Source organism: Eulemur rufifrons, chromosome 29 (assembly GCF_041146395.1).
Source record: "Eulemur rufifrons isolate Redbay chromosome 29, OSU_ERuf_1, whole genome shotgun sequence".
NCBI lineage: Eukaryota > Metazoa > Chordata > Mammalia > Primates > Lemuridae > Eulemur > Eulemur rufifrons.
In genome coordinates this window covers 30,209,565-30,232,560 of record NC_091011.1, presented here as the reverse complement: position 1 = coordinate 30,232,560, position 22,996 = coordinate 30,209,565, and the positions used below count along the sequence as shown (strand labels likewise).

Sequence of the window (22,996 nt, the reverse complement as noted above, 5' to 3'; positions counted from 1 at the left end):
CCCCATTTTTCATTGGACAAAGCAAGGCACTTGGCCACTCCTCAGTTCAATATGGTGGCCCCACTCAAGTGGGGTAAGGTGATGACAGTGGCTGTCAGGTTACCCAAATCTCAGCCTATGAGAACAACTGATGCAGTTGCCAACATACAGCGTTAGGTTCTGCAATAACCCAACAGCACGATAAGTGATTCTGGCCTCCAGGGGCTGCCCGAGAACCTCTTCACCTCCTTGCAGCTCCGTCAATGAACAAATGACCTCTGAGTTCCAAACACCTGACCATCAAATGCTACCAGTACACAGGTGATATTTAGCCCACAAACATCACAGAGAAAGCAAGAAACTATGAGGCATGAAAAGTATCTTTAACATAGTTTATATTTGGAAAAGCAGTTTAAAAAAAACACTTGAAAATACAAGGTATGGTAATGGTTACTTATATAAGTTTTAACCTTATATTGCTTGGCCATTTTTACATATAAATTATTGCTTACTAGCTTCGATAAATACACAGCACAGTCCTATATACAGAGGCAGAAAGCGTGAAATATGGGAAAGGAAACACTGTTAATGGCAATTCTGGTAATTCAACAAATGTTTCATATTTACCAGCTCTTATAATGGTGGAAAACTACGAAGTGTAGTCCCTGAGAAGTTAGGTAGACACCCTGATTGCGGGTTTTCTATCTGCTAATTGGTAACGCAAGCTGACAGTATCACAGCAGGCCTAATTAATAATACATTGAAAGGCAAGATTCCTTGCTTCAGGTCATTGATTTCATCCCAATATTTAATAACCGTGTAATACGAATACAATAAATAGACTATGCAAATAAATATTACTCTGCTAAAAAAAGTTTAGTATATACAGCTTTGCTTTATACAGTAGTACATTTTCATCTCACTTTTTGGCAATTTTTAAAAACGTTTTTCGCCCCTACCAGTTTTAAGCAAAACTGGCCCACTCACTAAGAAGCAGGCTGAAATTTTAAGGACATGTCTCTGAAACATTTAAAAGAAATCCCGTGTTGGCCAACTGCAGTGGACCTGGATCTTCCCCATTGTAACGGTTTTTGCCCAGTTTCTGAGATGCTTGGATTGGCTGTGCCATTCAGGAACACTCAGTCCCAGATGTGTGGTGTTTGCGCTGGCTAGAACAGAACCGCAAGGCTGCGAGCCGGGCAGCAGGGAAAGCCCAGCTTCAGGGATCTGAAGTTGTCACCAGCACCCTCTCATTCATGCCACTGTTCCTCCCCCACTCAGAGGCGAGTGTGCATTCATGCAACATCCTCACTGCAGGCTGGGAGGTGTGGGCATTTACCTCATCCTCGTGTGCTTCTAAATTCAATGTATGCTCTGCACTACCTGCTTGTGGGCACTGGTCTATGAAAATGAGTTTATTCTAAACATAATTAAGCTTACTGAAAAAAGTGAATGCGGGTCATGGGTCATAATATTTATCACTACAACCATTTGGCAATCATACAGAGCATGACAAAGAGTGAATTTAAAACACTGTCGTCTATAGAACATCTGCAAATGTGTATGCAAAAATTAAATAAAAAAAAATGGAAAGGTTGTGATTTTGCCTACAGGAGCCTGCATTCTGCTGTCCTGTGCTAACGCCAAAGCAGGGCTGGTTTGCTGACGCAGCCACAGGCCCGCGGGACTGTCTGAGAGTTGTGCTCTGACAAAGAGGACCCACGTAGAAGTGACTGCATCACCTGCTGTGGAAGGTGGCAGATTACACAAGATTTTCAGAGTGAATGGAGATTCCATGCAACCATAAAAATCCAAAAGAGAGCTGGAAAAGAGCTTAGACGTCTTCTAGTCCACCCTTCTAGCCTGAGAAAAACCTATTCTTGGTGGCCTTGGTGAATAGCCCAGACAGGAAATATGGCCCATCCAGGAAACATGTAAGTCCCGCCGTGGCCTGCTCACTGTTGGACAGCTCAGAGTGGTTAGAAAGAATTCCTGTTGAGCAAAATCTGGTTCTCACAATTTTGCCTTCAATTCTGTAATTCCAGATTTAAGATTCCTCAAAGCTTCTGAAATTTCTGAGAGTTGCTGCCTGGGGAAATCTCTGGAGATGAGTTATTAAATTTCAGAAAGATTTAGAGATTTTAGACATTCAGAAGACAGGGATGGAAAAGCAAATCTAAACAAACCCTCCCTTCTCTTTGCTACCCTGAGGGCAACGTGATCATCATGGGAGGACATGGTGGGCAAGCACCACTCTCTCCCCAGCCTGTTTCCCCAGGGCCACGCAAGATACTCTGAATACACCACACAACATGCATTTAAACACAACATTTGTGTAGCTTCATTTGGCCAAGCACACATATCTGACTTGGGGTCTAAGCAGCATGCACTGTGCTGAAATAGTTCTTTGCAAATCAGTCCCCTAAAAGCAATGCTTGCCTTGGAGCAATGTAGAGCTAATGTAAATAAAAATTTAAATTCTAAAACATAGAGACAATGTCAAAATGGCCTTACATGATTAGACTGTCCAAACCCTAGTTCCCAGAATAGGAAAAGATGTGCTGTAAGCCCATGCCATCCTCAGGGACTGCCAACGGGAGGGCTTTAGAGTGTTTGCTCAGCTGTGAGGGACATCTGTACCCCCAGTTCTGATGGCTCTGGTCTCCCCTCCAGTGGGTCTCATTCCAATACCAGCAGCATGAAGCATTTCTCTGAGAGACCAGCCCTGGATGGTGCCTTTCTATAAACCTGTACGTTTCCAGGAGTGAAGTTTTACATGCTGGGCGAGACTGAGTCTCTGTGGAAGTCCTTCCAAACATTACCTCTGCATGGTTCCTTCCAGCAATATCTCAAGCTCAGCGTGGTTCCTGAGCCCAGGAAACAGCACTGCCATAAAGATGTCAGAAAGCACTGGGCATGCCTCGTAATGAGGATGAACGAGGTGCTGATGCGACAAAAAGGACAAAAAGGAAGCAGGGCAGATGGGACCCCTCAGAGAGGACAGGCAGGGATGGCAAGAAGAACGCCTAGACTCCTCGTCTGGGCAGCGGACGGGCTGAATGCAGGAGGCAGCCCTTGCGTGATGGCAAAGCGGCAAGTACCTAGCGGGCAGGGGTGGATTCGTTATCTTAATCCACAGGCTCTGAGTCTGTGTGAAGGTTGCAGGAACTCCTCCCATCAGTCCTTGAGAACAGCAAGAAGTCTTATTTGCTGCGGGAGCCCCAACTGGTAAAAATGGGAAGAATAAAAAAAGGACTCAGCAGACTCTGAGATTTTGAAATTTAACAAAAGGCAAATTACAGAAAGGCTCCCTGCTTTGGCTGGTAGGTGGAACACAGGACTTCTAAGGCCCCAGTATCAATTAAACATTTGGGTATTCCTGGGCGCATTTCATTTGCTGAAAGACTGGTAATCCTCACTCCCTTATTACTGAGCTTTTGTAGAGAGTGCTAAGCGCTTCACACATCAAACCTCACGTCACCTCCCTCTGTGCCTCTGTCATCCCGCACTGTGGGTAAGGAACCTGTGTGAGGTGTCAGGCACAAGAATGCAGACCTCTGTCACTCAGTCACCTCAATCAGCAGTTACTGAGCGCCAACAACGTGTCAGGCACTGTGCTTTTTCAAAAATCATATCATGCCCAATAAAAGAGCCTGCTTATAAATGTAAAGAAAATCCCCAGAAATTAAACATTGAGTCAATTTCTTAAAGATTACTATTTTTGCTTCTTGGCAAAGCAACTTAGTCTACCTTGCCTATAGCTGCAAATCAGTTGTACAGAAACTAATTTCACCTGCAAGCATGTGTTGGTAAGCGATTGTGGTGCAAAGCGGTGCACGCCTCGATGTTTCTCATCTGCAAGTTGGAGCTTGGGTGCCAGCTGCGGGCCTCGCTCCCTAGACACAAGTGGCTTTTGGTGATGTCATAGTTCGTACTGACAGAGACCTCTCCTTCTCCCTGGAAATCTGGACATGCTGTCACTATCTTTAGGTGTTAAAAAGAACTACTCCTTGACAGCCTGTCAAGAGTAATCTAACACCAGGCAAAGTAAAACTCCTCCTTGTTTCACGCACGCTCTGACTGAAATATTTGGTCATTATACACGTCAAGACGAGTTTTGTCGTCTTGATGCTGGAGCATCTCAAATGGAAAACTGGACTGGATCAACAGCGTGCTCATGAGAAACCAGACTTCTCCATCTCAAGAATGCGTCCGAGTCTCTCTCTGCCTTCTTGCTCTGGGAGTAGCGTGGAGAGGCCTCTCCCCCGCTCTGGTGGCTGACGTTGCTTCCGGAACACGCTCTGGCTGGCTTTCCTGGGAATGTCTTGGGGTGTACTGATAAAACTCAGCAACTTCTTTTCTCACAGGAAAGCAACGTGCTTGGCATGGACATTCCCGTAGCTCAAAGTGCTGCAGTTACAGGGGAGGTGAGGCGGAGGGGCTCACACTCGAGGCTCGATCCGGTGCGACAGCTCAAACAGGGCCTGCTGGCTCTCGATGACGTACAGATGATTCACGTAGGCCTTTAACTCCTGATGCTCTTTTGGAGACAGGTCACCTCCTGTTTCGTAGAAAATAAAACAGACAATCTCAGGAGAGCAGTAACGTTATTTTTAAATACCAGTAAAACCCACACTAAGGCTTAGAGTAAATCTACCAGGTAGGTTCTCATTAGTTGGAATCCCAGAAGAGGCGTCCTTTGTCCTAACAGTGGAAACGCTGTTTCAGATCAGACTGGATTCCTCAGGTCGGGCAATCAGACTGGCAAGATATTTATAGCACTTATTATCTAATTTTATATACTATTTAGATATTATATTGTCCTGCACCACAGATGAGGAAATTGAGCATAGTCACAAGCGAGTAAGTGGCACAGCCATGACTTGGACCCAGGCCACGTGGCTCCTGGGTCCACGGTCTGAGCTTCCATGCCATGCAGACTTTCATAGCAACTGCTCATTTAAATGGCCTGCACTGTCTCTCATATCTCAGTCTGGAATTGTTAGAAATCACTAATAATGTGTTTAGCATAGGAACCCAATCGCTCCTATTTATTTGTTTTTTTACTCTGTAGATTTCTTTGGTGTCCTCTTTTTTTGGAAAAAAAAAATTAATGGAGTAATTGAATGAACAAGGACCAAAGAACAGGTGTGGTTAACAGGCAAAGTAGGTTCAGAAAGTATGTGCATGAACTAAAGTCTACCCAGAGAAGAACAAGGCAAGGGGGTTTTCCACTCACGTATCCAGGGCAGTCAAAGAATCGAGGGGCCACAAGGAAGCTTTAGAGCCCTGTGAACACGTATGTGCCCTCTACCTGCAGCTCTGATAAGGAACCAGAGATAAAGCAGCATGGACAATGGGGCAAGCTCACGTTCCGCAGTCAAAACAAAGACAAAGCCATCAAGGCAGGGGGACGTTGGCTGACCACGCACTACAGTGAGACAATGTAAATGTGGGTGGTGATGACGTCACACCCTCTTGCTTCATGGAGCACAGATGGGCCAGGCAGGGTGGGCCACCGGAGCTCAGCCTGAGTGGAGGGAAGGGGCCCGCAAGAGGGTGGGCGTTTTACTGCGGCATTTTTTTCTCTTGGTGAAAACACTTTTTTCCCTCCTCTTTGATGAATGTATTTTATGAGGAAATGATTTAAGACTTGTACGTCATGGGTGGCTCGTAACTCTTAGGTTTAATAGGAACAAGTCTTCCTGGTTTCAGCAAGTAAAAGCACTAGGAGTTAAAATTTTTTACCATCCCACCTGTTTGGATGTGACCAAAAAGCCGTACTATGCTAGATGCCTTCTCTGGAAGACACTGAGAAATTGCTTTGGTTTAGTAAACACTGGTTTGGAAAACATGATACTACGAACATAACTTTTGTTGTTAATTTGCAAGCCTTAAAAAGACGGCAGAATGAATGATCCCAACCATGACAGCTGACGCTTGCATAGCACTTTATAAGTCACTTGATCAGCTTTATCTTATTTTATCCCAAATGCTGACATTGGTTGACTATGTCCATATAAACTGTTAAAATGAATTTAGATAATGCAGTCCCAAACCCAATTTTTAAGCATACATTATATAAATATTAGAACACAAACTGGCTTGACAGTTATTTAAATTTCTCCTTTGCTTAGTGCTATGTGGAGAGTTACTGTCTGGGGACTGGGAGGTTGAAGACAGGTGCAAGGCCAGCCAAGCCAGTATAACCTTCCTGTCCATACTTGGAGCATATATAATTAGAGTCCCTTGGTAAGTGAGATTGATGTCTTAGAATTAGCTGAATACCCAGTAAATACTTGGGAAGCAGAGGAGGATGAAGTAAACACGAAGCCATCCTTATCAGCAACACTATCCTTGTGCATTTGAATCAATCTCCATGACAATGTTGTTATTACTGTTTCTATTATAACTGCATTGTACTTGTGCACTTAATGAAGAATTATATAAGCACATATAGAATGGTATTCATTGATATGAGTATTTACAAAATTAGGTCCTATATTTATAATTCTCCTTTTCAAACAGAAAAATTATAATCCATACAGAAGTTCAGTTCCTAATTTGCTTTTGGGGGGGCCAATATTGCTAGCCAAGACCAACACTGAACAGAAAAAAAATTCTTAAGAATGTGTACCAAATAGTTAGCAGTACTTTTCTTGGGAGGTAAGACTTTGATTTTCTACTTTACAGATACTTCTGTATTGATGAAAAAATTGTTTTACAATGGGGATGCATTACTTAACAAACTAAGTTTTACTTAGTGGCCGCCTTTGATTAATTTATAATTATTGAACTCAATTATTTTTCTTATTATCCTTTATATCTATAGAATCTGCAGAGAACAAACGGAAGGCCTGGGCAGGAAGTCAGGCAGACTCAGCGCGAACAGTGGCTGAGTAGGTGAGTCTCTCCGAGCCTCAGTTTCTGCTCTGCACCTACAGGGTTAATCATGTCCATTCATTCACAAGCTCTGCTGTCAGGATTCCATTGCCCATGTGAAAGCTCCTTCAACTCAATAAAACTGATTTCCTTCCTTCCTGCAATGTTCCAACACCATTTAAACAGTGTAAATTATGCCTGAGATTTAAAATGGAACAAGTATTCCTACATACATTTGTCTCAGTTGGGATTCTACAAAAGTGCTCAGAAAAGCACTTTTTCAGCTGAAAGGCAATGCTAGACAGGAAGTTTTTGCTGGAGAGAAAAAGATTCTGGAAGATTCTGTAAAAGTGCTTTAGGCACTTTTACAAACTACAGTTTTATTCCAGGAAGGCTCCAGGCAAGGAGGTTAGGGACAAGGTCACCCCTGCTAAACCCACCAGCAATTCTGAACCAATGGGGAAGCAAAGCAAGACCTTCTGGGGCCAGCAGTGGGGTGGGGGCTTCTGACTGTCTAAAGTCACTCTGTTCGGTGTAAACTTGCTGTCATGAGGGGATAATAACCCGCGTATCTTATCTCTCTTTGCATCCCAAACATGCAGTGAGGAAACAAAGAGAGCAATTAGTACATGCATACAATAAGTATACATATAGACCTATGGTACTTTTCAATCTGTTTAAGTTTGTTACCACTAAAGACTTGATACAACCACAGTCGGTACCAATGTATAGTCAAATCAGATTCCGCACTTGACTTCAATTACTCACCAAACTGGTTCGTCCTGCAGTGTCTCAGGGTTCGGACAGTGTCTGCAATCATGTGCTGGAAGGTAGAGCAGGAAACATATCAGTGAAGTGTCACTGAGGGTGTTGCTGAAGTAGCCGTGCCTGCTAGGATGGGTGGGGAGTCTAGCACCTTTGGGTGTAAATACGGGAGCTATATTTGGAGCTGGACATAACTTTAATTGATTCTACTGAGCTTGGATGACAAAAGAATATTTAGCCATTGTCTGCAGAAGCAGTAGCACCCAAACCGGTTGCACAGATCCCGAATGGGTGGCGAGAAAGCACAGTGTGAAGCGGCACAGCCCTCCCACCCACACTGGCTCGTGCCTTTCACGTCAGGGCGTGTGTCGCCTTCTTGCCATGAAGCCTTTCTGAGATCCCCCTTCTGGACTTGGAGGCTCCAACCTCAGCATTCCCACTGTTCTTTGTGCAGCATCTACTGGCTTTGTGTCATTGTCATTGCTGCTGAACTGTTCTCCTCCTCTAGACCAGGTACCACCGGAGGGGTCTGCGTGCCCAGCACCTACCATGGCAGACACGCAGAGGCTCACACGTGTGCTGAATGGAGGGGGGAATTTTCGGGACTCAAAGGCTCAAGTATCTCACATGGTGACGGGAAATGAGATACATACAACAGGTGGACGTTTTCTAAAAATCCACATTCTTATAGAGACCATTTTCTGTTCAGAGTTTACATTCCTTTACAGTCTCTGGTATTCTAATTTAATTCTTTCTTTAAAGTTCTCACTGATCGCCAGGCAAAAGTCTTCTTAAATGTACAGCTGCTTAAATGTACCTACAATATACTTCCAGCTGTTTCTACCATTTTTAGTTTTCCATGATGAAGGAACCAGCATTTTGGAAGAAACCATTCTCCACTCTAGTTCCTCCTATGTAGTTGCCAGAATAGTCTCTAAATACTGTTGTCTTCATGTTCTAGTCCCCTAGAGCATCTATAGTAACACCTTACTTTGTTTCATATCAAAATCCAAACATAATCCTATCATTCAAGCATCAATATCATGCATCATCTGGTCCTCCAAACCTTCCCAACTGGGTCATCATTTTCCACATCACGCCTGCACACCACACTGAACACAGGATTACCCATCTACAGCAAACCCTCTGTGAATTATTGCTGAAAGAAGAATGTTAACACTAAAAAACTGTCTTACTCAAAATCCAAGAGAACTACAGAAACTATTTGAATATGACCTACTGATTACATTGTTCTCCCAACCGTATTTCTAACGTACTTCTATTCAATAGTGGAAAATTAAATAGGACAGTGATTACAGCAGTAGCTCAAGCTGCATTTGCAAAGGAAATGAGGCCTGACTCATGTCTGTGAAGGCATTGTTAAATTTCCTTCCCTAAATTTGCCCACTATTCCCAGGACAGTTTTCTTGTTGTTTTAAGCTGTGGCGTCACATTGATTTCTATCATATGCCATTTGCGTAGCTCGGGCCAGGCTCAAACTGACGTAAGGCTCAGTACTGAGTGTGGCGTTGAAACCTGAGTCCTGATCCTCATCTTCAGGCTCTCTGAGGAAAATATGGTAAGAGGTGATGCTCTTAACACAGAAGGACGTTTCTTCATTATTTAATAGTTCCAGATGCAAACATTTTGAGTTGCTGAGGCAGCGACGAACTTAGCATAGGGAAAAATAGAAATCCTATCAGGCCCAGTGAGCACTTCTGGAACTTTACGTGGTCTGACTTAATGCCTCTATCAGCCAGATAAAGATAACATACTGACTTATCTGCTAGCTGGCTTAAGCTAATCTCCATCATGAGGAATTGGCTCCTCACAAGTTAATTCACTTAGGTTCTATCGGTTCATTATAGTGAAAGATGATCCTGTTTTAATTTAAGTGAAATCCTGTCCTTTGCTAAGGAACATTCCTTGAAAACAGCGTCTCTCAGAGTAAAGGTCAGTCTCATTCTCCAGCATCCAAGTAGAATATAGGGCTCCGTATGATATAAAATTGATTTTTGTCTTTCTGAAAAAAATTCTAACTTCACCCTGTCTTCTCCACGTAAGGAGTCATCAGCAGGAGGCTCTAAGGGCTGGAACTCGCCGAACCCATGAAGCCTATGCTGTTAGAAACCTTGTGCTCGCCCTGCCCGACGGTCGTGTGTGTGCACGCTGGGTCTGACGTGTGCATGCACAACTGCACCCATTTCTCACTCTTTCTCGTAAAAGCTCTCTTCAGGAAATTTCAAACAGAATATTATTTATGCTGTGCTATTTCCTTAAGTTTTCTTAAAGAATCAAGGGTACAATTATTGACCCTAATAGAAGCAATATTGTTTAGAGTTCGTTTCAGTTCCTACGGCTAATTGGAAGTCTTAGCACGTATAAAAGCTGGCATGGAAAGGCTTCTGCTGGCTTGTTGGAGAAGCAGGGGAAGACCACAGATGCGAGTCAGAAGGAAAGAGTGATGGCTTTTTTCCACAGCTCTCTCCCATTTATGTCTTTAAGGAATTGTTCTCTTGCTTTGGTGGCACAAGCTGAGGGGAAACGACACGATGAACAAAACGGACGCACTGGTTCACCGTAGGGAGAAGGCAAGCCACCAGTCTGCCCCCAACAGCAGGCCACAGTCAGCTCATAGACAGTGCACTGTCCTCCCATGTCCCCTCTGGATAGTCAGAGGGAAAACATCACTACCCCTTTACAGGGAATTCCACTTGGTGTGACACACCTCATCCCGCATCTTCACAGATGCTCTACAAAGCTCACTTGGTGTTCTTAGCCAGGTGTGTTGGCCAGGAGGCAAAGTACCTATCTACCACAGGCTTCACGTTCTCACAATCATTTCACTAACACCAAACACTGGAGACGAACCTGCTTAGAGACAAGAATTCTAGTGCCAACAGTCGCCCTGTGATCTTCAGAATATAACACAGCAACATAAAGCCAGTACAAAAACATACACACTTTATCTACTTCCAGCTCTGATGGTTTGACTGTAGCATCTAAAACAAATGAACTCTGATTCCAAAACACTTAGTGCAGAGACAGACTTGAAACCTTACAGCCATATCCACTTCAAAAATAGCCATGAAGCGATCGTCTTCAGAGTGCTTAAAATGGAGCCAGAGCAAGATATGCCGAGGTGTCTGTCCTCCAGACTCCAGATGCCCGGGTTGTGCAGCTGTGCAAGCCGATGACACTGTTCCCGCGACCTGTGGGGACTCAGCCTGATGGTCAGGAGCCAAAGCTCAGCTGGAGTCATCAGCTTGTTCTGTTCTTGGTCATGGTCCATGGTCCCTGCCTCCCTCAACCTCTCAAGGGCCTGACCCAGTCTCACAGGGAACCAGGGGCAGTTCCTGCAAGAGTTCACACAAGTCCATTACCATCACTGAAAAGGGCACTCAAAGGTCAGGATCCGTGGAGCAGAGCGATTGCTATCATCTCTAACCAAGAAGGACAGTTTAATCTATGACACTAAAGTTCATCTGTCAGACAGATCCGTTCCTCTTGCAGACAAGCGGGTCCCTTCGGAGCACTTCTATTTTACAGTTGCTCACTCTTATGGGTAACTCCTCCCTTGCCTAAGGGCAAGTCAGAAAGGCCTGGGGGAGCCCATCGCAGGACAAAGCACCTGGGAATAATGTCCTGGAGATAATTCAGGAAGAGGGATGACCTGGGGGACCTCTAACTCGTGAGCATCGAGGGCACTTTGCCTGAGTTGCTCTGATCACGGTGTTCAGAGGCGGCACCGTTTGTCCACAGGCTGATAAGGGGGCGGCCTTTCCCTGCACACACAGACCCTGTAAATTCCAGCCTCACATCCAAGTGTGGAGTCCTGAGAGACAGACGCACCTCCCCAGGAGGAGAACTTTCTCTCTCCCTGCCTTGGAAGCAGTGCGGCTGAGACATTGCAAGATGCCTCGACAGCAGTAAAACTTAACCTTATGAGTGTGAATTCCTCCTGACAGGAACTTTACAGTTTTATTTCTGGTTCGACAATATACACTCAACCCCTGATGTTAATCTAATGAAGCTCCTTTTTTATAAATAAAAGATTTTCATATTTGGTTCTCAAAAACCTCGCTAGCATATTTACTGCTAATTGGAATACATTTTATTGACAAAGTACAACATGCAACAAATAAACTCCTGGAAATCACCGTGCATTCAACGAAGAAAAGTACTGAAACCATTTGTCTCCCGGAGCAGGCAAGACAAGCACACATTTCCTTTACCGTGGAAGAAGGAGAAACAGTGAAATTTACGTACCAGCTTTTCAAAATTGACAAGATTATCCAGAAAGGTTTTATTTCCTTCGTGAATAAACGTTACATCTGAAAATTAGAAACAAAGAGATATATGTACCATTAGGAATGGATCATGACTGGCTGTCAGGGCTGAAGAGGTCGACACGCAATGCAACTTATATGATTTTCTTAAACATTATGGATCATGCCAACTACTTGGCAAGCAACTTGAAATTGACTTTGTATGGCATGTGATGTGAACGTGCATAATTTTCGTGCCTGTGTGGACAAAGTGTAATGTCACTGAAAGTATATATTTTATACTCACAGTGAAGTGTTTGACATCAACCTGCTTAATATAAGCTAACATTATCCTATAACTTAATTGTTCCACCATGTTTTTAGGCCAGAACACCGAGCAGAAAAGGACCAAATACCCAGAAACAACCAGATTTTAGTAATTACGTGTTTGCTTTTAAAAAAATGGCTAGCAAAGTATATGGGACTTGCTTTACTTAAAACAGTTAAGATTTAGATCTAGATATTTAAATTTAAGTTTTCGGTTCTGAAAGCTGGGACCTGATTGTGCACCAGAAATGAGGAAAGGGGTAGTTTTGAAAATGGCAAGATTTCTGGCACCATTCGACTAGTAGAAAGAAAGGAAGCATCACTGACAAAAATGAAATAAGGAAAATAGGATGAAGGTACATTTTCGAAGAGAAAGTTAAACTTGGTTTGAGATTCTGCTTTTAAAGGGACTAAGGATAGTCATTAAAAAATCTCCTTTTGGCTGCAGTAAACAAAGGATCTTCCCTAGGAGATACAGATTTGGGAATTAGTTACATTAAAGGTAGCAGGTGAGGACTTAGCCAAACTGAGATCAGAGGGTTGATGACCGAGCATCAGGGAATCCTCACAGACAAGGATCACAAAAAGAAATACACTATAGTTTAAAGCACATGCAAATAATCATGTTATGTCAGACGTGGAGGGCCAGCCAAATAAAAATAACCTTCAAAAATCTTGTTAAAGTAACTAGATAGAAAAAAGGGGAAAGAACAGCTTAAAACTCCTATGAATAGAAAGGAAAGTATCTGCATTTCATCAAGACTCTTCTGCTGTTCCCTAATTATGAGATAGGTGCTCCTGAAACGTGCCTCCGAGTTTTGACAGCAGCCGGGAGGTGACCCCGCTACATGGTTACAGCACACCCTTTCCTCAGGCCCTCCCTAGCCACAGCTTCCAGTGTGGACTGCCATGTTTTCATGAGCTTTTTCCTTTTTTTTTTTTCTTTTCAACTGATGTCCTAGTAGGAAAATGATTCACAATTAATTACACAGTCTTCTGACAGACTCTCTGGTTATTTTATTATCTTTTGCAATTTTGCTTTCAGAAAATAATTGCAAGCTTTCATTCTGTGACACAATATTTAGAAAAGAGTTAGCTTTTACCTTTTTTGTATAGCAAATAAAACCCTGTGTGCACTCTATCTACATTAAACACCACCTAACAGCCTGGCCTTTACTAACTCTGGATTGCAAACACCCTTTGAGAGTCACTGGGCCCATTTCCCCAGTGTTACAAGGTTTATCTTCCAAGCCCCTCACCCTCCATGCAACTTGGGGTGATGATGAGGGTGGTGACAATAACTTATGTGTATTACCAGTGTCAGGCTTGGCTCTAAGTGCTTTAGCTGCATTAACTCATTTAATCCTCATGTAAGATAAGCCCTAGGAGGGAAGCATGTGAAGAAACTAGGGCTACAGGTATGGTACAAAAGACCACCGTCTCTGAAAATAGCACAACATAAACACTACTCAGCTGCGTCTGACCCTTAGCGCAGCTGTGTCTTTTCCCCAACGCTTATTTAGGGTTTCCCGTCAGCCCTTTCTGACCAGGATCCCACACCACAGTAGTGGGAAAGTACATCCAAAGGCAAGAAATTCACTGGGAAAGAGGAAAACTGATGGCTGGAAGGATCCTCAGGCAATCCCCTTACTTGATCGCCTGCATGCTTCCTGAGAATTGACTATATCAAAAAAGGAAACCAGGGAGGCCTAATTCTTCCTAAACATCCAAGGAGTTCAATTTGGCCCTATTTCTCTAATTAAAAGCAACTCATCATAGGAGGTACAAGAGCGGGAAGAAAAAGAGTTATTAAAAATTAAGCTGGTTGCTCTAAAATAGTTTGTCACAACTTTAAAAATAATTACAGTTAAAAAACCGAAGAATTATAATGTGTATTTTTGCCAAAATGCCTCATCTCAGGCATGACACACACACACACACACACACACACACACACACACACACGGGTTGTCCAGGAAGTATCCAGCCATTGTTAATACATTTTTCATATTACATGGATGAACATTTTCCAGACAGCCCCCTATATTTTAAATTTTCATCCTATTTTCTTTGGAAATTAGTTTAGACAAAAACAGTCACTTTAAAAGCCAGGTGCAGTGATGCACACCTATAGTCCCCGCTACTCGAGAGGCTGAGGTGGGAGGATCACTTGAGCCCAGGAGTTCAAGTCCAGCTTGGGCAACATAGCGAGATCTCATCTCAAAAAAAAAATTCTATGACACTTAAAAACAGTAACTTTAAATACAATGGAGTACTATTAATAATACTATTTTTATAAGACAAAAATTAAGATAAAGAAAACATAAGTACTTATCTAAACTCATGAGGGCTTTAATGAGAAAAAGAAAAAATATTTAATTTACTTCTTGTTTTTGGAATGAGTGAATATATTTTCAGTATAAAAAGGGAGATTTGTCTTGTTGCCAACAAAGAGGTCTAGACAGACTCATAGAGCAGAAAATTTCATCCAAGCTAAGACATACATGAGACACTTGACAACATTAAATATTTTTGGGGAAAACCCTCTAATATATAGAAGAAAGCTCTATTCATATCTATTTAAGTTAAAGGAACACTATCGACTAATTTCTCTTTATCTTATATTTATTGTTTCAATTTTTTTCTTCCTAAAATCAATTCTTGCTTACATCTGCCCTCATTTTCTACTGTCTCTATTTGTGTCTAAATGATTCTAAGTGTTATTTCCCACCTGCCGCCTCCTACCCTCCAGGTGAAGGCATTTTATAAGCCCAAATAAACTTATCTTAAAAGCAAATAAATACGAAGAACCAAATCAACTTTTAAATTGTTATTTGGGCATTGCAATCTCTCTTTATTTCATCTGTTTGTATTTAACAGAATCTCTCAACTGGAACGAAGCGTTCATGCATCTCTCAATTATCCTAATATTGTATTATTCTTTCACAGAGATTCTTGATTTATATTTGATGAAGACTAAATGAGTAGCTGCAGGGATGCACAGCAACTCACAATAATTCTCCAGGCTCTGGCTGTTCTTGAGAGCAGCTGAAGAGGGAGGGCCGGCTTTATTGCCAGTGGGGGTGGCAGTGGGGAAGGTGGGGGCTGAGGATGGCCAGGCCAACCAGCAATCCAGTTCCTGTAAGACTTATTTCATTTCCAGAAATCACATTTATGGGTCCAGTTGTTGGGGCCTAACCCAGCAGAAGTTACAGGCTTCTGAAGAGCAGGGGCTGAATGAAGGGGTATTCCTACAAAACCTCCAGAAGGAATCAAAATATGACCACGGACAATGCCCAAACCCCCTTTCCCTACACAGCACATAGGTACAAATATATACTGAATGTCAGGAGTATAAGCTAGATCGAAGAGTTTCCTTTCATTAATCCCGTTAGTTTGAAAAAGAGATCACTGAGATCTCATCAGTAAATTTAGAGTGTTTCATGATGGATTATTTAGTGCACTATAAAAGAGAGGTCAGTGGACTGACTTGGAGCTGTCCAATACTTTCCCAACTGGATTCCACTCCTTGAAAGAGGAAAGCACACTCTCCATCAATAACTTTCGTACACTATATTGCTGATATTGACCAAAGGTGATTCTCCCACAACAGCAAACTATGGGCTGTGTTTCTAAAGTTGTAAACATAGAGCCTGATTGATCACCATTTGGGTTCTTTATGCCAGCCTTATTCTTGGTTGAATTCACTGCATCGTAGACTCAAAGAAAATAATGCAGGGCTTAGAAGCAGAGTCAAAGAAAAACACAAGTTTCCAGTGCCCAGTTTTGTGAGTCAAGTGAAAATGCTTTGACGTCTGCTTAAGCACAATTAAATATCCTAGGTACCTCAAAAATAACTGAGCATTTGAAAAACGATCATAAGTAAACACAGGTAGATCTGAATGCCAAAACTACTATAAAGAAATAAACGGAGAATCCTTTTTTTGCCTTCTACAGTTTGAGTGATGAATTTCTGGAAGATGGAATTACATTGCACGAAAGATAGAAAATTGTTACCTTTAAGCAATAAGGGCATGAAAGGGATTTTTGGAGGCTTCATCTTTTTGAATGCATCTCTGTAGGCTTTGTGATTTAGGGAAGGATCCTGAAGAACCAAAGAGATTACAAAGAGAAAGAAAAATCAATATGCTATAGAAAGAATTCTAAATCCACTTCTGTTATACGGTTTTAACATGATTTAGATATAGAGAGATTCTTCCTAGGAATGAAGTAGATAAAGGTTTCCTAGGAGAATACTCACTAAATTAGGGCAAGAAATCTAGGCAATGAATGAAACTCAAGTTATTGGTTTACAATAATGGGAAATGACTGCAAATGGGAGACACCTTTTGATTGTCCTATTATTTTCTTCAAATAGGTTCTTTAAGTACAGTTTCCTCTGCATAATTTCTATCGTGAGTTAGCCCGACATCTTTTGTTAGGTACACTGCCAAGAAAAACTGCCCTCATCATGCACAGACAATACAGAGAAAACAAGAGACTACTGTTTTATTGTACTCTATTATAAAAAGAAACTATAAATTTTGTATCTAAATTGTAAAAAGGAGAAAAAAAGAAAAGAATAATGCATAAGGCACTAATTGCACGCCAAATTTATACTGATTACTTTTGTAGGCTTTGAAATAGACTATTTTTAAAAATCTGCCTTCTGAAAAATCACACTAAAAGGACTATTCTCACTACCATTTTTCGTGGAGAGGAAAAAGCATTAACTGTCAAATAGCTTCCCTCCATGAGAAGCAAAGTTACATTTTCATGTACAAGTAAACTAGTCTAAGCTACCTGACACTGTGGAGTGCAGATACTAACCACTGAAATCTAGAAGGAAACTAGACAGTAGCAATTAATTTGAAAAAATAAGTCCCCTTTGGCTCAACTACTTACTGTTAAACTTTCAAGTTCAGAGAAAAGTTTCTTAAACTTCCCAGGGATTTTCTACAAAACAAACAAAAGGTCACAGAAGTTAGTTATTTTGAGAGGTACCGAAGGCAGTTTTCATTAAGTTGTGCCCAGCTGTGTCACATTTCTGCACATAAATAACCTCTATCATCTGGTTCTACCCTGATTGCTTCTCATTATGCAATTTTCATCATCCCCTTAATGTAACATTCCTTAGGAATATTGTTAAAAACAATTTAAAATAACAGCCACGTGATTCAGGAATCTAGCTGGTTAGATATTCCGCACATTGGTGATTATTTAATAAAAACTTAGATTTCAGTTACGCTACCTTTGATGAATGCTCTCATCTTCTTAATAGTCTGGCTGAGTGGGAAATAATAAGGTTGACTGACATAAATAATATAATTGTATTTCACAGCAGAGAGCTAAGCAGTGAAGGGCCATGAAGACCTTAAGGGACGAAGCCTGCGCTTCAATGGGTCGAATCGCCGAATTGCAAAGCTCAACCGCATCAACAGGTGGCATGCAAGAACGACAGAGGATGGAAACCTATGCCATCCTCCCAAATAAAAATTCAGGCATAAGGAAGATGAGTCTGAATGTTCTGGCCTGCCTTTAGCATGAGTAAGTAAAAAACTGAACGTCTTTCATACTGATTTAGTGGTAAGCAGCATGTATTTGAAGTAAGCTGATTCTGAATCCTGACTGTGCCCCTTTCTAGCTGTGTGGTTTGGTGTCAGTCTCCAGGCTCTCTGATCTGTTTCTCCAGCTGAGGATATAGACACATGCCTGAAAAGTATACAATCCAAAGCTGGCTGGGGCTTCACAAATTCCAGCTATTAATACCAACAACAATATTGAAGAAGATATTTGTGGGATTTTCTTTTTCTAAAGTGAATCAAAACAATGAGGCAAACTCCACAATAATTAGACTCTTACATTACTTAGAAGTGGACTTTTCGATTTGATAATTTTGCATCTGAATTCAGTGTATCACAGCAAATGGGTAATTTAATCTGTTTGGAAACTACCACCATACACAAATGCATGCATGCACACATCAGGGAATGGAGGACAAATTAAGTGAGAAGATACAAAATGGAGATACCTGCAAGTGATTCCTGTCTGTCTCCAGAGCTGCATATCTTAGTCTGTCGGACATTCCACATGCATGTCCGAGTGGCACCTCAAATTCAACATGTCCAAAGCCAAACTAACTGATCTACTGCAGAGGTCAGCCATGGGCCAAATCTGGCCCATCGCCGGCTTTTGTAAATAAAGCTTTATTGGATCACTGCCATGCCCATTCTTTCCCATATTCACTATGGCTGCTCTTTCACTCCAATGGCAGATGCAAGATGTTGCAACAGAGACCATGTAGCCTGCACAGCCTAAAAATATTTACTCTCAGACCCTTTGCCAAAGAAGTTTGCTGACCTCTGATCTGGTCCCTCAAACCTACTTTTTTTTCCTATATTATCTATCTGGGACAGTGTGATCACTTTCCACTCACTCAGTCACCAGACTGAGAGATCCTGTGGTCACCTCTGCCTGGGATGGCCACCCTCACTCCAGTAACTCCCAGCTCAACCTTCCAGGCCCCGCTGCATGGGGACTCTTGTTAGAGTTTTCTCAGCTACATTGAGCAGAATGAGTCCCTCCACTTGCTCTGCCTGGGTCCAGGACTTCTTTCGTCGCAGGACACTTGCTTCTAATGTGTCCATTTCCTATCTGCCATGGCACTGACCCAGCGCCCTGGATCTAGTAGGCAGTCCATATGCAGATTAAATTGTTTGAATTTCACTAATGATTTCTCCTCCTAATTTTTGCAAATCAAAGTTTCTTTCAAGGTTGAATTCGAATTCACTAGTCATCTGTTTTCCTCCCGCTCTGACCAATCGTGGCATTTGTCCCCCATCTCCTTTAATCTTAGGATGTGTGGGAACATCTTGTTTGCTTAACCAGAGCAGGCAGGTCTTTCATTTCTTTTCTTTTGAATCCCTTTAAGGGGCGCTGACTCTGACCCTTGGGTCACCACAGTGCATCCCATCAGGCTATGGGCCCTGACTGAAAGGACGTGAATACTCTCACGTGCCCAGAGACCTATACTGAGAAAAAAATAGTTAACCTACCAGCTGTCTCTTGTAGGAGGAGTTTGAATTGGGAACCATAAAGAGAATGGCGCAGTCAGTGATAGGAACTAAACCTGAGAGGACTGTGGAGAGAGGCTAAGGTGACCACAGGGAGCCAGAGGCAGGCTGGAGCCAGAAGGGAGGACGCGCGATGCTTACGAAGAAAGACAAATGACGAGGGAGAGAAATGGTAGAGTGAGGTAGCCAGTCAGTGAGGAAAGGAGAGTGAAGGAAACAAGAGCCCAAGGAAAGAAGGTGAGGGGGCCACGGGACGGGCGGAGAGTCCTATGTCTGTGTCTGGCTAGGTTTAGGGGCTCCCCAGTTCCAGGGCTCCCCACTTAGAGACTCAGAGTCTGTGCGTCAGAACTTGTGCTAACTTGAGTGGGCCTCGCCTCTTATAACCCCAGCAGCCGCCATCATGGGAAGGGGCTGAGCCAGGATTTGGGAGGCCTGAAACTTATAACCTTTTGTGGATCCTCTTTAAGAAAAAAAAATACAAAATTACTTTAGAAGGTTTTACAAGAATATACATCATCCTTGTGCATATGTTTTCAGGGGCCCCACAAGTAAGAGGCCCTCACACTTAAATTCATTAGCTTCTGAGCACACATCATCGCACAGGCGAGACTGTGAACCACCAGCATGGAACTCGAACCCGCTACCAGAGAGCAAGGAAGGGAAGCCTAATTTTAGCTGGGGAGCATTTTACAATTTTTATCTTTTTTGTATATACATTATAGAACCATTTTAAAGACCATTTGACCGAAATGGTCCCTGCTGACTTGACACATTAGTTTTTAACATTTTTAGTCTAGTAGCATGTATTCATTTAAACCATTTAAGCACGTTTATTTTCACTTTATTTTCCCACTCCCCACCACACACAACAGGCCCCCGGGGCTCACCTCCCAGGTCTGCGAGAGTCGGCTGACAGAGGCAGTGTTGAGACCCATCACAATCGCAAAGAAAGAATTCAGGTTTCTCTGGGCTTTGCAGCTATGGAGAAAGTAGAGGACACTTTGAGGAAACATCCTTTTGCTGAACAATCACAAAAGATACAGCTGAAAAAGACAGTTCTAGGCCACGAGGGTCAGGAACTCTGCTCTACAGCCCAGGTACCCTTCGCCACCCCCAGCTGTTTCTAGCACAAAGAAATGATTAATGATCACAAATGCTTCAGCTCACCCTTACCTTTGGGAAGAGATCTGTGCCCTGGACAATGTCCTGACATTTCACAAGATTTCTCCTTTTTTTTTTTTTTTAAACCTATTTTGTGTACATTTACAATTCCCACTGAACCCTCTTTTAAATTCATGTTTCTTCATCTATGCCACACTCTCCTTATAACAGCTTTCTGGTCCCAACTCCTTCATCAAAATGCTTTTTTCAGTTTTTGACAGCCCCTCTCTCCACACAGGTCTAAGCTCCCACTCCTGTTACATTTAGGCACATTTTCTTTGCTGCCAACAAAATAGCTACTATATTATGTATATATTTAAAATATGGCATATATTAATGGGCATAGTGTTCCACATTTCTCACTTAAAGAAACAAGGAAATAAAATGCAAGATGAGATCATGTTGAGCTCCATTCACAAGGTTATCCATTCTGCATAACATCAATCATGCCCTCAGACTTAAAAGATCAACATTCCACTATTTTTCAAAGCCGGCTGAGAGGGCTTGGTATAGCAGCGGGAACTTGGGCTTCCAGGTTCGCCAGAACAGCCTGTGAATCCCAGATACTCCTTTTTCTGGGGAGCATTAGAAACAGCTTCTCTGAGGAAAGGCTTTAATACCAAGAAATTACCCTACTTTATAATTAAATATGAGAAAATATGGAAGTACTTGGCAGTAAGCAGGGTGCATAACAGGGCCTAGTGCATGTTAATTTAGCCTCCCCCAGATGCTGTCTCTTCCATGACATCTCTACCAACGTCCCAAATGGAATTTGGGCAGAGTGTATGTGCAACTCTGTAGCCTGCTTTTTCAGTGAAATACCATGTTATATCATGTACTCTGGATTCTTTACTATCATCAATGACTACATGATATTTCATCAAGAACATATTCTATAACTTATTTATTCCTCTATTATTGAAATTTATTTTCAATCTAATTATGCAGAATGTTACAATGAATATCTTGTGTATACAACTTTTGACTGTATTTATTATTTTTTTCATTAAATTAGACTTCCAGCCATTACATGATTGATCAACAGCTATGAAGACTTTAAAGGTTCTCGATACATATTACACACTGCTGTCCCCAAAGCTATACTGACTTCCAGTTGCACAGGCAGCAGCGTATAAGAACATTTAATTCAGAACCAGGAAAATGGCTGGGCTGTTAAAGCAGGCAGGGAAGCCAAGGGTGGCTGTGCTCTGGCAGGTCCTGCCGGGACTGGCCCGGCCCTGGAGCCAGCCTCACCGACTGGGCACTGCCCAAATCCTGCTGCACCTGGGCTCCAAGCCAGGGGGCTCAGGCCTGGGTGCATTTTAGGGGGAGTTCTATCTCCACTAACAGTGGACCCTGGAAGGGCACTGCTGCCTCCACACCAAGCATGGAAGTTATCGGGGTGAACACATGTCCTGTAGGCACCTCGCTGCTGAACCTCTACCAGGCATGGTCTGTCCCTCTCATAGTCCTCCTGCCTAGCTTTTCACACTGCTCGCAGTTTCCCAGTAGTGTGGGGACCTCAGTCCAAGTGACCCCTCCCCTGGTTTCTTGCCAACTTTCTCCTGGGTGGATCCTGGTTGGTGTATTTCATGAACAAACCAAAACAAGATACTTCCTGGCATGTGATTTGGAAACTCATCTGTTTTTGAGAATTGCTGCTGTGTAAGGCTTCAATACTGTGACTCCACCTCCCTCCTGCTGTTCACATCCCTCATTTTACCCTTTCTGTTTCATTGCATCTTTTGAAAGTTCATACCAGCTAGAACAGATCTGAGTTAGCGCCATCTCTTGACTTGACATTCTGAAATACTAGGCTCCTCTGCCGAGGCTCTTGTGTTCCAGCAAGAACAGCTCCATCCCTCCTCCTCACTCACTCCTGCGCCCTCCCACCTGGGTCCACCCTACCAGTGATGGAGGCCCCACTGGTTGTACCATGCCTCGCTGCACAGTAGGTGCCTTAAGGCTGGAGTAGCCTGTCTACTCATTCTCATACTCTGCCTGTCCACTGCTTAGTATTATACATGGCAAGCCTGTCAAACAGCATTTTTGAAGTTGAAAACAAGAACTTCTGGGGAAATGGTTTTACTATTATTCATTATAAAAAAGTTTATCATTTTTATTTTTATTCAGCATCATTTATCTATATGAAATCTTAGATATAATTCCCATTTTTTTTTATCTGTTAGCTCCCCATAAACAATTTTCCTGGCACCTACAGCTTTCTTTTCCAGTCATACTTTAAGAAACAAAAACACACATATAACTAACATCTGAATCTGTTAAAAAAAAAAAAAAAAGAGAGGAATTAATATAGACACAATTTCTGTAGAAGACAAATTGACACAGTGCAAATATTAGATACCATTCCAGTCTGGAATCCTCTGTTACCAAGGGTCATTCATTCCATGATAAGAACAGACTGCCTGACACTGAACATTCCAGTTCGGCAAACACTCCTTTGTCTCTGTGTGAAGAAATAAAATCCACTCCATCCACAGAGGTGGGGGATGGGGACAGCGAGGAGGAGGGGAAACATGA

The 22,996-nt window shown here is 42.5% G+C and overlaps 1 protein-coding gene across 2 annotated transcripts in view; it reads right to left on the bottom strand.

The window, feature by feature from the left end:
* Positions 1-284: 284 nt before the first annotated feature.
* Positions 285-22,996, bottom strand: part of RAPGEF5 (Rap guanine nucleotide exchange factor 5) — a 211,446-nt gene continuing 188,734 nt past the window's right edge. The window contains exons 21-26 of one of the 2 annotated variants that reach the window (XM_069462415.1): positions 20,182-20,272; positions 17,127-17,177; positions 16,239-16,326; positions 11,896-11,960; positions 7,630-7,684; positions 285-4,537 (exon numbers count right to left, since the gene is read on the bottom strand). In XM_069462415.1, the coding sequence (XP_069318516.1) occupies positions 4,422-4,537; positions 7,630-7,684; positions 11,896-11,960; positions 16,239-16,326; positions 17,127-17,177; positions 20,182-20,272 (466 nt within the window). In that variant the 3' untranslated portion in view covers positions 285-4,421. Of the gene's footprint in view, positions 4,541-7,629; positions 7,685-11,895; positions 11,961-16,238; positions 16,327-17,126; positions 17,178-20,181; positions 20,273-22,996 lie in introns of both variants that reach the window. The other variant, XM_069462414.1, reaches the window with a different exon arrangement.